This window comes from Ranitomeya imitator, chromosome 6, assembly GCF_032444005.1.
Source record: "Ranitomeya imitator isolate aRanImi1 chromosome 6, aRanImi1.pri, whole genome shotgun sequence".
Classification (NCBI taxonomy): Eukaryota; Metazoa; Chordata; class Amphibia; order Anura; family Dendrobatidae; genus Ranitomeya; species Ranitomeya imitator.
In genome coordinates, this window is record NC_091287.1 from 555390879 (window position 1) to 555408437 (window position 17559).

At 46.1% G+C, this 17559-nt stretch overlaps 1 protein-coding gene across 4 annotated transcripts in view; it reads left to right on the plus strand.

Annotated features, from left to right (window-relative positions):
• LOC138643166 (adhesion G protein-coupled receptor B1-like) overlaps positions 1-17559 on the plus strand; it is a 572016-nt gene that overhangs the window by 401643 nt on the left and 152814 nt on the right. For 2 of the 4 annotated variants that reach the window (XM_069731992.1, XM_069731993.1), the window contains exon 17: positions 16365-16491. In XM_069731992.1, the coding sequence (XP_069588093.1) occupies positions 16365-16491 (127 nt within the window). Of the gene's footprint in view, positions 1-15828; positions 16150-16364; positions 16492-17559 lie in introns of those variants that run through there. The other 2 variants (XM_069731995.1, XM_069731994.1) reach the window with 2 other exon arrangements.

A 17559-nucleotide genomic window follows, 5' to 3' on the forward strand; every position in this document is an offset into this window, starting at 1 on the left:
AGTATCACACAGGACAGGATTAGATACATGGCTCAGCAGACAGTATCACACAGGATAGGATTAGATACACGGCTCAGCAGTCAGTATCACACAGGAGAGGATTAGATACATGGCTCAGCAGACAGTATCACACAGGAGAGGATTAGATACACGGCTCAGCAGTCAGTATCACACAGGAGAGGATTAGATACATGGCTCAGCAGACAGTATCACACAGGAGAGGATTAGATACACAGCTCAGCAGACAGTATCACACAGGAGAGGATTAGATACAGCAGCTCAGCAGTCAGTATCATACAGGATAGGATTAGATACACAGCTCAGCAGTCAGTATCACACAGGACAGGATTAGATACATGGCTCAGCAGACAGTATCATACAGGATAGGATTAGATACACGGCTCAGCAGTCAGTATCACACAGGAGAGGATTAGATACATGGCTCAGCAGACAGTATCACACAGGAGAGGATTAGATACACAGCTCAGCAGACAGTATCACACAGGAGAGGATTAGATACACAGCTCAGCAGACAGTATCACACAGGAGAGGATTAGATACAGCAGCTCAGCAGTCAGTATCACGTGACTTTAATCACACGGCATCATGGATGGCCCCGACACTGGCACGAGTCATTATTTGTGCAGTTTTCATCCTTTAATGTTTCTTGTGTTTGCTCAGTGATTATGGAGGTGGAGGAGCTAATTAGAATATTGTTCTCATTAGTAACAGACTCCTGGCCCTGGTCTGTGTATTGTACCCTGTACGGTGGGGGTCCGACACCGAGGGACGCGCTTCGCCATACATGAAAGATTCACTGTGGTTATTACACTGTTACAAAATCCTTCTCCCTCATATGTAAAAGTATCTGGATATCTATAGATAGAAAAGGGGATATGTATATATTATATCATCTATCTATTTATTTATGTACCTGTGACGACACAGCATTCCATCTTAATTATGCAAGGTATATAGTTTCTGTAGGTCAAGAGACATAGACTATTGTTCATATGAGTCTGAACGTTGACTCTTGAATTGATGTTTGTGAATTGCTGAATTGCTGCTTTTTTACCTCTTATATCAGCTCGTAGTGGTTAATGCCTGCTGTCTTTGGAGGACAAGGACTCCGGGTAATTGAACAATTGATGCCTGGTAATATGTTGATTACCCATTGTATAAGTTCATGTAGCTTGTTGACCTGCAAACAGTGATGGACAAACTATGCAGGTTGATTAAATACCCAAACAACAAAAGTTTACTTCATCCCACCTTCCTGGTTACCTGTGGTTGATGGCCTGGAGAGCAGCTGTGGGTATAAAAAGGATTTCTATCCTTCTGCAAGGAGACTCTACAGAACAACAGTCAAGGCACCATGACTTCATCAAGAGGAATACAGATTTGACATTCTGCAGGAGGCCAGCTTAAGGGACCACAGCCCTAGCTGGAGGAATACATATATGCTCCATTGACCACCATTGAGCTCATGGAGATGTTCGGAGAAGCCAAATTGGGACCCTCCAGTCACCTGACCCCATGCAGATGGTCGGAGAAGCCAGGTTGGGACCCGCCGGTCACCTGGCCCATGGAGACGTTTGGAGAAACCAGGTTGGGACACTCCAGTCACCTGGCCCCATGGAGACATTCGGAGAAGCTCGATTGGGACCCTCTGGTCACCTGGCCTATGGAGACGTTTGGAGAAACCAGGTTGGGACAATCCGGTCACCTGGCCCCATGGAAACCAGGTTTGCGACAATCAGGTCAGCAGGCCACTTACTTCAGTGGACTGTCAGCTTCCTAAGCGTGTTGTTACCTCCGCTCTGTGGGTGCCCACCAAAGCAGGGTGGCAATGTTGTGGTAGTAGGCCCTGGAAGTCACAGCTGTGCTAATCCCAGCGAGCCAGCGAGAAGGTGAGACTCTGTAATAAGCCTTCATCCATGCGGTCTTTCTAAAGGCAGCCGGGCCAGTGGAAAAGAGCATCCACTGTTCCCCGTATCTCCACAATATCTACTTCAAGAGATTGGAGGAAGCACTCATGCTTGAGAAAGGTTTTCACTTTAGAACCTAAATGTCGCCTTGTTGGGCCATTAAACAGGAATTTTTGGCACTTTAAAAATGGTGGCTGCCTCCAATCTCTTGAAGTATATTAAACATTGGGTGGATTCCTGGGGGGCTTGGCACCCAAATACTATATGTTACTGCTACTAGTTTTTCTTTTTTTTTTGTATCTATCGATTATCTAGGTTTTAGGCAGAATTTCCAATTTGGTGCAACTTTTTAAAGGACCTTCAACCGCTGGTGCTAAAAAGTCGCAAAATCTGCTCACCCCTCCGAACCTGTGAATTTTTATTTTTCCCTTCTTTGTTTTTTCCTTTCTTCCAAGAGAAATAACTTTTCTATTTTTTTTTTCGTCAATGTAGCCATATGAGGACTTGTTTAGTTGCGGGCCGAGCTGTACTTTTGAATGATATTATCCATTGTATCATATGATGTACTGTAAAGTTTTTAAAAAATTGAAGTGTGGCGAAATTGTGAAGAAACCAGAATTCTGCAATTGTTTTTTGAGGTTTTGTTTTTGCAGTGTTCAATATACTGTTAAATAACCTGACAATATGGTTCTCCAAGTCTGTATGATTACGGCGATACCAAACATGCATAGTTTGTTTGTTTTTTTGTTTTTTTAAAGTAGTAAAAACACATTTTGGAAATTCCTAAGAAAAGCATTTCTTTGCTTGTGTCACCATAATCCAAGATCTGTAAGATTTTACATTTCTGGTGAATGGTTTTGCGCTCTGAGACGTCTTTTTTTTATTAATACCATTTTGGGGGGCGTACAATGCTTTAATTGTCTCTTATTGCATCTTTTGAGGCGTTGAGGCTGAAAAAAACGCAATTCTGGCGTTTTGATTTTCTTTCCTCATTAAGGCGTTTACCAATCGGGTGAACAAATATTATATTTTGAAAGATTGGACATTTACGGATGTAGCGATTCCAAATTTGTGGGGTTTTATCTATTATTTTTAATGGGGGGGAAAGAAGATAATTTGAACTTTTATTTTTGATTTTTTTAAAGATATTTAAAAACTCTTTTTTTCTTTTAACTCTTTGTTGGGGGACTTAACCCTGCAATTATCCAATCATGTGTGCTGTATACAGCATTGCTGGATACTGTAATAATCAGGGTCTCTTATTGTTCATAGGAGTATCATCATGACGAGCACAGGGGTCTTCAGCAGACCTCCGACTGTCATGGCAATTCATCTGTCACGGGGACGCCATAGAGCAGTTAGAACACTTACGTTGTATATGCCGCAATTAAAGATTGACAGCAGAATAACAGGGGACTAATTGCTATCCTGTGCCAAAAAATATGCTGGCTCAGCTCCTGTGCAGGGAAAGATGCGGGCTCAGCTCCTGCGCAGGGAAAGATGCAGGCTCAGCCCCTTGCATGGAAAGATGCGGGCTCAGCTCCTGTGCAGGGAAAGATGCAGGCTCAGCTCCTTGTAGGAAAAGATGCGGGCTCAGCTCCTGTGTAGGGAAAGATGCGTGCTCAGTTCCTGTGCAGGAAAGATGTGGGCTCAGCTCCTGTGTAGGGAACGATGCAGGCTCAGCTCCTGTGTAGGGAACGATGCAGGCTCAGCTCTTGTGTAGAGAACGATGCGGGTTCAGCTCCTGTGTAGGGAAAGATGCGGGCTCAGGTCCTGTGTAGGGAAAGATGTGGGCTCAGCTCCTTGTAGGGAAAGATGCAGTCTCAGCTCCTTGTAGGGAAAGATGCGGGCTCAGCTCCTTGTAGGGAAAGATGCGGGCTCAGCTCCTTGTAGGGAAAGATGCAGGCTCAGCTCCTTGTAGGGAAAGATGCGGGCTCAGCTCCTTGTAGGGAAAGATGCGGGCTCAGCTCCTTGTAGGGAAAGATGCGGGCTCAGCTCCTTGTAGGGAAAGATGCGGGCTCAGCTCCTTGTAGGGAACGATGCGGGCTCAGCTCCTTGTAGGGAAAGATGCGGGCTCAGCTCCTTGTAGGGAAAGATGCAGGCTCAGCTCCTTGAAGGGAACGATGCAGGCTCAGCTCCTTGTAGGGAAAGATGCGGGCTCAGCTCCTTGTAGGGAAAGATGCGGGCTCAGCTTCTGTGCAGGGAAAGATGCAGGCTCAGCTCCTGTGTAGGGAAAGATGTGGGCTCAGAACCTGTGTAGGGAAAGATGCGGGCTCAGTTCCTGTGAAGGAAAAGATGCAGGCTCAGCTCCTTGTAGGGAAAGATGCGGGCTCAGCTCCTGTGTAGGGAAAGATGCGGGCTCAGCTCCTGTGCAGGGAAAGATGCGGGCTCAGATCCTGTGTAGGGAAAGATGTGGGCTCAGATCCTGTGTAGGGAAAGATGTGGGCTCAGCTCCTGTGTAGGGAAAGATGCGGGCTCAGGTCCTGTGTAGGGAAAGATGCGGGCTCAGCTCTTGTGTAGGGAAAGATGCGGGCTCAGCTCCTGTCTAGGGAAAGATGCGGGCTCAGCTCCTGTGTAGGGAAAGATGCGGGCTCAGCTCCTGTGCAGGGAAAGATGCAGGCTCAGATCCTGTGTAGGGAAAGATGTGGGCTCAGATCCTGTATAGGGAAAGATGTGGGCTCAGGTCCTGTGTAGGGAAAGACGCGGGCTCAGCTCTTGTGTAGGGAAAGATGCGGGCTCAGCTCCTGTGTAGGGAAAGATGCGGGCTCAGGTCCTGTGTAGGGAAAGATGCGGGCTCAGCTCTTGTGTAGGGAAAGATGTGGGCTCAGCTCCTGTGTAGGGAAAGATGCGGGCTCAGCTCCTGTGTAGGGAAAGATGCGGGCTCAGCTCCTGTGTAGGGAAAGATGCGGGCTCCGCTCCTGTGTAGGGAAAGATGCGGGCTCAGCTCTTGTGTTGGGAAAGATGCGGGCTCAGCTCCTGTGTAGGGAAAGATGCGGGCTCAGCTCCTGTGTAGGGAAAGATGCGGGCTCAGCTCCTGTGTAGGGAAAGATGCGGGCTCAGTTCCTGTGCAGGGAAAGATGCGAGATCAGCTCATGTGTTGGGAAAGATGCAGGATCAGCTCCTGAGCCTGCAACAAAGACAGGGAGCCGACATATGACATGCAAGTGCATCATATTTCAAAAAGTGGTTTAAAACACTGGTATGAAACCCTGTGCGCCATTTTCAGAATGTGGTGCAAAAAACATCAGCAAATACCACAAAACAAAATAAGAAAAGTGATTATAAGAAATCACAAATGATGAATTGGGGATTCATAATCGACTGAGTTGGAGGGTGGACACTAAGGGTTATGATATCTACCATACACATCACACTCTTCATTCCTTGACCGACACAGAAAATCAGCATCGATATGGAGGAATTTACACATCAGTACTGATCTGTGTAGATGTGAATCCAGCTCTGGAGGGAGATAAAATACTTGTTAGAAAGCTCAGCACAATCTTCCTGTGTTTCCCTTTGATTGTTTCTCACTCTGTTCTTCACTTCTCTTTCCCATAGAGTATAATAGGAGGCAGACTAACCTGACAACACACTCAGCTGGCACTCCCTCTTATTTTAAGAAAGACAACTTTGAGCTGTTTTTTTTTCAGAGTGATTTGCCAGTTTGAGAGATGGAGGGAATGGGAAGAAGTGTCTCCTAAGTGGAGAAAGAAGCAGATTTCCCTGATGAAATGTATTAGAAAGTTTATTTTATTCACCTGTACTATTGATTTATGCAAAGTTTTTTTTTTTTTTAAAGCACAGGTACCATTTAAAGGAATCTGTCAGCAGGATTTCAAACCCGCAAACAATTTTTCTCTTTCAAAGACAAGTCCAGCAATACTTTTACATGGCCTGTCCAGTCCTTTGTTACTGAGAAATCAGCATATGAATTGATTTGCCAATGAGGCTGAAGAGCTATGGTAGATCTTAAGCCTCTGTCACTCCAGCTCTATTCACCACCCATCATCGCCTCCTACTGATTGCTCCTTTGCCTGAAGTCACACAGCATAGAAGCCATCAGTCAAGCAGGAGCTGGTGCTGGATGATGATAGAGCTGGAGTGACAGAGGCTTCGGATCTACCATAGCTCTTCAGCTTCATTTCCATATCAATTCAAACGCTGATTTCTCAGTAATGGGGGAACGGACCGGCCATGTAAATGTATCGTTGGATTTGTATTTGCAAGAGATACATAGGCATACAAACAGATTGGGGTGTAAATTCACTCACTTGGACCCGTGACCTCTCTCACTCACAACTCATACAATGCTCATTTAAATATCAGAATTTTTTTCAGCCAATCTGACTTTTTTTCCCCAAAGTAAGTACACCAGCCTCATCAGGTCTGGGCGGTCTAATTAGTATTATATACTGTTTGTATTGCGAGATCTGGTGACAGATCCACTTTAAATGTTTTGTCATCAGTGTGGACAGTGGAAAGTCGGCCACGATTCACTGCGAATGTCTCATCAGGCACCGCCTTAGTTTTCTTACACCGCCATATTTTAGGCACTTGAGGCTGCTAGGAAATATTTGTTTTTCAGTTTTATTAGTAATTTTTTTTTTTTTTAATTTTCATTGCATTTATTATTATGGTCTTACATCGACATGTGCAACTTTTTGCTGAGTCTAACAATTAAAGGGGTCCCGACGATTAAACCCGCACTCATCTAACACCGATTTCCGAGGATGTGTAAGAATTTCTGTAGACCTAAATATCACTTTAAGGCCGCGTTCACACGGTCAGGATTCGGTCAGTATTTTATATCAGTCTTTTTAAGTCAAAATCTGGAGAGGAACAATCAGAGGAAAAGTGTAATAGGAACTCGTCACCACTCCTGTATTTATCAGCAGCAAATACTGACGGAAAATACTGACCGAATACTGAACGTGTGAACGTGGCCTAAGTGAAGGACTTCACTACAGCTGACAGGACGGCGTTCATTGCCTTCCAGTAGAATTTCTGTGTTATCCACCATATACATCCGACTGATGGGGGGTCCAACGTCATGGTGCATCCCCCAATAGTATCTCTGTGTTACCCACCATATACATCGTACTGATGGGGGGTCCAACGCCATGGTGCATCCCCCAATACTATCTCTGTGTCACCCACCATATACATCCTACTGATGGGGGGTCCAACGTCATGGTGCATCCCCCAATAGTATCTCCATGTTACCCACCATATACATCCTACTGATGGGGGGCCAACGTCATGGTGCATACCCCAATAGTATCTCTGTGTCACCAACCATATACATCCTACTGATGGGGGGCCAACGTCATGGTGCATCCCCCAATAATATCTCCATGTTACCCACCATTACATCCTACTGATGGGGGGTCCAACGTCATGGTGCATCCTCCAATAGTATCTCTGTATTACCCACCATATACATCCTACTAATGGGGGGTCCAATGTCATGGTGCATACCCCAATAGTATCTCTGTGTCACCCAGCATATACATCCTATTGATGGGGGGTTGTTATGGCTGGTAATTCAGTACCACAATGGACATAGAAGTCAGAGCACATACAGTGATCTGACAATAACCCAAAAACATAGAACGAGCTCTGAGACGTGGGAACTCTGCTGACCGCAATCCCTAATCCTCTCCAACAACACTAGAGGCAGCCGTGGATTGCGCCTAACGCTCCCTATGCAACTCGGCACAGCCTGAGAAACTAGCTAGCCTGAAGATAGAAAATAAGCCTACCTTGCCTCAGAGAAATACCCCAAAGGAAAAGGCAGCCCCCCACATATAATGACTGTGAGTTAAGATGAAAAAACAAACGTAGAGATGAAATAGATTTAGCAAAGTGAGGCCCGACTTTCTGAACAGAGCGATGATAGGAAAGGTAACTTTGCGGTCAACACAAAACCCTACAAACAACCACGCAAAGGGGGCAAAAAGACCCTCCGTACCGACTAACGGCACGGAGGTACACCCTCTGCGTCCCAGAGCTTCCAGCAAGCAAGGAAAACCAAATAAACAAGCTGGACAGAAAAAACAGCAAACAAAAATAACACAAGAGCAACTTAGCTATGCAGAGCAGCAGGCCACAGGAACGATCCAGGAGGAAGCAAGTCCAATACTAGAACATTGACTGGAGGCCAGGATCAAAGCACTAGGTGGAGTTAAATAGAGCAGCACCTAACGACTTCACCACATCACCTGAGGAAGGAAACTCAGAAGCCGCAGTACCACTCTCCTCCACCAACGGAAGCTCATAGAGAGAATCAGCCGAAGTACCACTTGTGACCACAGGAGGGAGCTCTGCCACAGAATTCACAACAGTACCCCCCCCCCTTGAGGAGGGGTCACCGAACTCTCACCAGAGCCCCCAGGACGACCAGGATGAGCCATATGAAAGGCACGAACAAGATCGGGAGCATGGACATCAGAGGCAAAGACCCAGGAATTATCTTCCTGAGCATAACCCTTCCACTTAACCAGATACTGGAGTTTCCGTCTTGAAACACGAGAATCCAAAATCTTCTCCACAATATACTCCAACTCCCCCTCCACCAAAACCGGGGCAGGAGGATCAACAGATGGAACCATAGGTGCCACGTATCTCCGCAACAATGACCTATGGAATACGTTATGGATGGAAAAAGAATCTGGAAGGGTCAAACGAAAAGACACAGGATTAAGAACCTCAGAAATCCTATACGGACCAATGAAACGAGGTTTAAACTTAGGAGAGGAAACCTTCATAGGAATATGACGAGAAGACAACCAAACCAAATCCCCAACACGAAGTCGGGGACCCACACAGCGTCTGCGATTAGCGAAACGTTGAGCCTTCTCCTGGGACAAGGTCAAATTGTCCACTACATGAGTCCAAATCTGCTGCAACCTGTCCACCAGCGTATCCACACCAGGACAGTCCGAAGACTCAACCTGCCCTGAAGAGAAACGAGGATGGAACCCAGAGTTGCAGAAAAACTGCGAAACCAAGGTAGCCGAGCTGGCCCGATTATTAAGGGCGAACTCAGCCAAAGGCAAAAAGGACACCCAATCATCCTGATCAGCAGAAACAAAGCATCTCAGATATGTTTCCAAGGTCTGATTGGTTCGTTCGGTCTGGCCATTAGTCTGAGGATGGAAAGCCGAGGAAAAAGACAAGTCAATGCCCATCCTAGCACAAAAGGATCGCCAAAACCTCGAAACAAACTGGGAACCTCTGTCAGAAACGATATTCTCTGGAATGCCATGTAAACGAACCACATGCTGGAAGAACAATGGCACCAAATCAGAGGAGGAGGGTAATTTGGACAAGGGTACCAAATTGACCATCTTAGAGAAGCGATCACAAACCACCCAAATGACTGACATTTTTTGAGAGACGGGAAGATCTGAAATAAAATCCATAGAGATATGTGTCCAAGGCCTCTTCGGGACCGGCAAGGGCAAAAGCAACCCACTGGCACGAGAACAGCAGGGCTTAGCCCGAGCACAAATCCCACAGGACTGCACAAAAGAACGCACATCCCGCGACAGAGATGGCCACCAAAAGGATCTAGCCACTAACTCTCTGGTACCAAAGATTCCAGGATGACCAGCCAACACCGAACAATGAACCTCAGAGATAACTTTATTCGTCCACCTATCAGGGACAAACAGTTTCTCCGCTGGGCAACGATCAGGTTTATTAGCCTGAAATTTTTGCAGCACCCGCCACAAATCAGGGGAGATGGCAGACACAATTACTCCCTCTTTGAGAATACCCGCCGGCTCAGATAAACCCGGAGAATCGGGCACAAAACTCCTAGACAGAGCATCCGCCTTCACATTTTTAGAGCCCGGAAGGTACAAAATCACAAAGTCAAAACGGGCAAAAAACAGCGACCAGCGAGCCTGTCTAGGATTCAACCGCTTGGCAGACTCGAGATAAGTCAAGTTCTTGTGATCAGTCAAGACCACCACGCGATGCTTAGCTCCTTCAAGCCAATGACGCCACTCCTCGAATGCCCACTTCATGGCCAGCAACTCTCGATTGCCAACATCATAATTTCGCTCAGCAGGCGAAAACTTCCTGGAAAAGAAGGCGCATGGTTTCATCACCGAGCAATCAGAACTTCTCTGCGACAAAACAGCCCCTGCTCCAATCTCAGAAGCATCAACCTCGACCTGGAATGGAAGCGAAACATCTGGTTGACACAACACAGGGGCAGAAGAAAACCGACGCTTCAACTCTTGAAAAGCTTCCACAGCAGCAGAAGACCAATTGACCACATCAGCACCCTTCTTGGTCAAATCGGTCAATGGTTTAGCAATACTAGAAAAATTGCAGATGAAGCGACGATAAAAATTAGCAAAGCCCAGGAACTTTTGCAGACTTTTCAGAGATGTCGGCTGAGTCCAATCATGGATGGCTTGGACATTAACAGGGTCCATCTCGATAGTAGAAGGGGAAAAAATGAACCCCAAAAATGAAACCTTCTGAACACCAAAGAGACACTTAGATCCCTTCACAAACAAAGAATTAGCACGCAGAACCTGAAACACCGTTCTGACCTGCTTCACATGAGACTCCCAATCATCCGAGAAGATCAAAATATCATCCAAGTATACAATCAGGAATTTATCCAGGTACTCTCGGAAGATGTCATGCATAAAGGACTGAAACACTGATGGAGCATTGGCAAGTCCGAATGGCATTACTAGATACTCAAAATGGCCCTCGGGCGTATTAAATGCAGTTTTCCATTCATCGCCTCGCTTAATATGCACAAGATTATACGCACCACGAAGATCTATCTTGGTGAACCAACTAGCCCCCTTAAGCCGAGCAAACAAATCAGATAACAGCGGCAAGGGGTACTGAAATTTAACCGTGATCTTATTTAGAAGGCGGTAATCTATACAAGGTCTCAGCGAACCATCCTTCTTGGCTACAAAAAAGAACCCTGCTCCTAATGGCGACGATGACGGGCGAATATGCCCCTTCTCCAAAGACTCCTTCACATAACTGCGCATAGCGGCGTGCTCAGGCACAGATAAATTAAACAGTCGACCTTTTGGGAATTTACTAGCAGGAATCAAATCGATAGCACAATCACAATCCCTGTGCGGAGGTAGGGTATCGGACTTGGGCTCATCAAATACATCCCGGTAATCAGACAAGAACTCTGGAACCTCAGAAGGGGTGGATGACGAAATAGACAGAAATGGGACATCACCATGTACCCCCTGACAACCCCAGCTGGACACCGACATGGATTTCCAATCCAATACTGGATTATGGGCTTGTAGCCATGGCAACCCCAACACGACCACATCATGCAGATTATGCAACACCAGAAAGCGAATAACCTCCTGATGCGCAGGAGCCATGCACATGGTCAGCTGGGTCCAGTATTGAGGCTTATTCTTGGCCAAAGGCGTAGCATCAATTCCTCTCAATGGAATAGGACACTGCAAGGGCTCCAAGAAAAACCCACAACGCCTAGCATACTCCAAGTCCATCAAATTCAGGGCAGCGCCTGAATCCACAAATGCCATGACAGAATACGATGACAAAGAGCAGATCAAGGTAACGGACAGAAGAAATTTTGACTGTACCGTACCAATGGTGGCAGACCTAGCGAACCGCTTAGTGCGCTTAGGACAATCAGATATAGCATGAGTGGAATCACCACAGTAGAAACACAGACCATTCAGACGTCTGTGTTCTTGCCGTTCAACTCTGGTCAAAGTCCTATCGCACTGCATAGGCTCAGGTTTATGCTCAGATAATACCGCCAAATGGTGCACAGATTTACGCTCACGCAAGCGTCGACCGATCTGAATGGCCAAAGACATAGACTCATTCAGACCAGCAGGCATAGGAAATCCCACCATGACATCCTTAAGGGCTTCAGAGAGACCCTTTCTGAAAATAGCTGCGAGCGCACCTTCATTCCACTGAGTGAGTATGGACCACTTTCTAAATTTCTGACAATATACCTCTATCTCATCCTGAGCCTGACACAGAGCCAGCAAATTTTTCTCTGCCTGATCCACTGAATTAGGTTCATCGTACAGCAATCCGAGCGCCAGGAAAAACGCATCGATATTACTTAATGCAGGATCTCCTGGCGCAAGAGAAAATGCCCAGTCCTGAGGGTCGCCACGTAAAAAAGAAATAATGATCCTAACTTGTTGAACTGGGTCACCAGAGGAGCGAGGTTTCAAAGCCAGAAATGGTTTACAATTATTTTTGAAACTCAGAAATTTAGTTCTATCTCCAAAAAACAAATCAGGAATAGGAATTCTTGGTTCTAACATAGAATTCTGAAGCACAAAGTCTTGAATATTTTGTACTCTTGCCGTGAGCTGATCCACACATGAAGACAGACCTTTAATGTCCATCGCTACACCTGTGTCCTGAACCACCCAAATGTCTAGGGGAAAAAAAAAGGCAAAACACAGTGCAAAGAAAAAAAAATGGTCTCAGAACTTCTTTTTTCCCTCTATTGGGAATCATTAGTACTTCTGTCCTCCAGTACTGTTATGGCTGGTAATTCAGTACCACAATGGACATAGAAGTCAGAGCACATACAGTGATCTGACAATAACCCAAAAACATAGAACGAGCTCTGAGACGTGGGAACTCTGCTGACCGCAATTCCTAATCCTCTCCAACCACACTAGAGGCAGCCGTGGATTGCGCCTAACTCTGCCTATGCAACTCGGCACAGCCTGAGAAACTAGCTAGCCTGAAGATAGAAAATAAGCCTACCTTGCCTCAGAGAAATACCCCAAAAGAAAAGGCAGCACTCCACATATAATGACTGTGAGTTAAGATGAAAAGACAAACGTAGAGATGAAATAGATTTAGCAAAGTGAGGCCTGACTTTCTGAACAGAGCGAGGATAGGAAAGGTTACTTTGCGGTCAACACAAATCCCTACAAAGAACCACGCAAAGGGGGCAAAAAGACCCTCCGTACCGACTAACGGCACGGAGGTACACCCTCTGCGTCCCAGAGCTTCCAGCAAGCAAGGAAAACCAAATAAACAAGCTGGACAGAAAAAACAGCAAACAAAAATAACACAAGAGCAACTTAGCTATGCAGAGCAGCAGGCCACAGGAACGATCCAGGAGGAAGCAAGTCCAATACTAGAACATTGACTGGAGGCCAGGATCAAAGCACTAGGTGGAGTTAAATAGAGCAGCACCTAACGACTTCACCACATCACCTGAGGAAGGAAACTCAGAAGCCGCAGTACCACTCTCCTCCACCAACGGAAGCTCATAGAGAGAATCAGCCGAAGTACCACTTGTGACCACAGGAGGGAGCTCTGCCACAGAATTCACAACAGGGGGTCCAGTGTCATGGTGCATCCTCCAATAGTATCTGTGTTACCCACCATATACATCCTACTGATGGGGGTCCAACGTCATGGTGCATCCCCCAATAGTATCTCTGTGTTACCCACCATATACATCCTACTGATGGGTGGTCCAGCATCATGGTGCATCCCCCAATAGTATCTCTGTGTTACCCACCATATACATCCTACTGATGGGGGGTCCAACGTCATGGTGCATCCCCCAATAGTATCTCTGTGTTACCCACCATATACATTCTACTGATGGGGGGTCCAACGTCATGGTGCATCCCCCAATAGTATCTCTGTGTTACCCATTATATACATCCTACTGATGGGGGGTCCAACATCATGGTGCATCCCCAATAGTATCTCTGTGTTACCCACCATATACATCCTACTGCTGGGGGGGTCCAACGTCAAGGTGTATCCCCCAATAGTATCTCTGTGTTACCCACCATATATATCCTACTGATGGGGGGTCCAACGTCATGGTGCATCCCCCAATAGAATCTCTGTGTTACCCACCATATCCATCCTACTGATGGGGGGTCCAGCGTCATGGTGCACCCCCCAACAGTATCTCTGTGTTACCCACTATATACATCCTACTGATGGGGGGTCCAACGTCATGGTGCATCCCCCAATAGTATCTCTGTGTCACCCACCATATACATCTTACTGATGGGGGTCTAACGTCATGGTGCATCCCCCAATAGTATCTCTGTTACCCACCATATACACCCTACTGATGGGGGGTCCAACATCATGGTGCATCCCCCAATAGTATCTCTGTGTCACCCACCATATACATCCTAGTGATGGTGGGTCCAACATCATGGTGCATCCCCCAATAGTATCTCTGTGTTACCCACCATATACATCCTACTGATGGGGGTCTAACATCATGGTGCATCCCCCAATAGAATCTCTATGTTACCCACCATATCCATCCTACTGATGGGGGGTCCAACATCATGGCGCATCCCCCAATAGTATCTCTGTGTCACCCACCATATACATCTTACTGATGGGGGTCTAACATCATGGTGCATCCTCCAATAGTATCTCTGTGTTACCCACCATATACATCCTACTGATGGGGGGTCCAGCATCATGGTGCATCCCCCAGTAGTATCTCTGTGTCACCCACCATATACATCCTAGTGATGGGGGGGATCCAAATTCATGGTGCATCCCCCAATAGTATCTCTGTTACCCACCATATACATCCTACTGATGGGGGGTCCAGCATCATGGTGCATCCCCCAATAGAATCTCTGTGTCACCCACCATATACATCCTACTGATGGGGGGGTCCAACGTCATGGTGCATCCCCCAATAGTAGCTCTGTGTTACCCACCATATACATCCTACTGATGGGGGGTCCAACGTCATGGTGCATCCCACAACAGTATCTGTGTCACCCACCATATACATCCTACTGATGGGGGGTCCAACGTCATGGTGCATCCCACAACAGTATCTGTGTCACCCACCATATACATCCTACTGATGGGGGTCCAGCGTCATGGTGCATCCCCCAATAGTATCTCTGTGTCACCCACCATATACATCCTACTGATGGGGGTCCAGCGTCATGGTGCATCCCCCAATAGTATCTCTTTGTTACCCACCATATACATCCTACTGATGGGGGTCCAGCGTCATGGTGCATCCCCCAATAGTATCTCTGTGTCACCCACCATATACATCCTAGTGAAGGGGGGTCCAACGACATGGTGCATCCCCTAATAGTATATCTGTGTTACCCACCATATACATTCTACTGATGGGGGGGTCCCGTCACCGACATTATGTGCACACACCAACAAAGTAGCTCACAGACCCCCAGACCACAATCTGATACTTAATATCTGTATAATTGGTGGTATATTATTATTATTATTTATTATTATAGCACCATTTATTCCATGGTGCTTTACATGTCAGGAGGGGTATACATAATAAAAAAGAGGACACAAAAGAGCACAGTAAAACCAAAAACACTCAGTTTCAAAAAATCACAGTAATCCGCAAGTGCTAGTAAAAAGATGTAAAAAACAGGGTATTTGGTTGATACGTTTTTTGCAAAAAATGTATACTAAGCTGCTCCACCAAACGTCAAGGTATACCCGTATAGAGCAGTCCTACCTAATGTATATAATCCCTATCTGATGCAATTAAAAACCTGATCATCTGTATATTACATATTATATTATGTGAACCTGTGTGTCTTCAAGTTTCTTGGTGGTGTGTGAACATGCTCCTACAGACTTGTTCACTGTGCAAGTAGCCCATGTGTTCCTGTTTCCATAATAAAAAACAGGTACAATAATAATAATAATATTGCTTCATTCCTTGTGATTTCCTTCTTGTGCCTTATTTGTTAATGCCGTCACCATTAGTCTGTGTCTTATATGGCGGCCTGTGGGTAATCGTCCTGACGTCCGGCGACCTATTTTTCGTGCCGTCTTCCCTTCCCCCCCCCTACTCTCCCATCTCAAACTTCTGGGCCAGCTCGTCTCTGTGTCTCCGGCTGTCAGTCGAAGCTCCCCCTTCCCTCCATCTCCTGCTCCAGCCATCCTCTTGCACATCCAGACAGCACCATTCTGATGGATTTTGCATGCGTCCTCTCCCCACCCCCATCAGTTCTTTCCATCCAGCATCTTCCCCGTTAGGTTTCACTCATTTTACCCCCTGCTACTCCGAGCTCCCATCACTTCAGTATAATCCCATGACCCCCCCCCCCATCCTCATCCTCCTCCTCTCTCCAGTATCCCCACCGTGTGTGTGTGTGTTATATACTTCACCGTGATCCAACCCCCCAATAGCATCCATTACAGCCCGGTACGTGATCTCTTTGTTATTTTCACACTAGTATCTGTGTCTTTTTTTTCCTTCCTCGCGTCTTCTATAGATCCCAATATAGCGGCTGATGATGTTGATGTGGTTCCTGGTAGATGACACCCCCACCCCCTCTGTATCCCTTTATTTATCATTGTTGGTGGTACATCTCTTTCCCTTCTTTTTTTTTTCTCTCTCTCCTCTCTCCCCCATTATAGAGCCTCTAATCTCGGTGCCTGGTCCTTGAAAGGCTGTCGTACGGTCCCCGTGGATTCATTCCATACTAAATGCTCCTGTGATCGCTTATCAAGCTTCGCCATTTTATCCCAGCTCAGTTCAGACATGGTAAGTCCCTCTATAAACATGTAGCGCTGGCTGACACTAAGCTCTCGTCTCTTTCAGGGCTGACGCTCTTAGATACTTAGGTGCCTATAAATGAAAAAAAAAAAAGAAGATAAACAACCCCCCCACCTTCCCATACAGCCGTATTATAAAAATATCGGCTAACCAGAACAACAAATTACCTTGTTTAACCTTGCAGCGGGGTCAGAGACCCTTTTACTGCTGCAGTTGCTGCAGCCATGAAAGAGTTAAGAGCCTTAGAATGTTGGTGGCTGCACTGATACTTTGTATCTTCCTCTGTTTACCTTATTTCTAGTAATATTATTGATAAATACAACAATGCAGGAAAGCTGCGGAGGATGCGGAGCTGCGGGGGGGCGCAAGGTTAAAGGGTCTGTCCAGGGATTGTGGAGGTGTTGGGGGTCTTAAGATCGGATGTGAACTGAAAACTTAATATTACAAGGGGGGGGGGGGGGGAAGAAGGAATCATTGAATGCCACCAGTGAGCCACCCCCTCTCCCTGCGTCGCCCGCCTCTCTGCTTGTCTTTTCTAAAGATTCTTCCGCTAGTCTGGAAACGAAATTGATTTGTTGCTGCCCCAACGTAGAACTGTAACGTCGTCCCGCATTGTTATTATGGAAAAATAGATTCAACCGGCGCAATTTACATGAAGTGTTCTTTTACCGCCGCTGAAAAAAAGGGTAATGTGTCATTATCTGGAGAACTGTTGAAAAATGAGGGGAAAATAATGTGTGGATTGGGCAAAAAAAAATGTCTGGAGAGAAGCGGCAGGATTCATTATTATTATTCTTATTATTATTAGTTGCAGTGTAGTAGTATTTCCAGCATTGCTACAGATAATAGGAGGAAATGTCCTAATGTTCTATCCGTTGGATTGTTATAAAGCTGCATGGAAAGAGCTGCAGGGGCCTAGTTGGTGGTGTGATCCTTTACATAAAATAGCCAATGTCTGTGATTGGAATGTTGACTTCTGTTTATTATGAATTATTATTACTACTACTACTAGCTTTTAAGAAATGGCCTAGTAGGCTGGCTCCTCCTCATAAAATA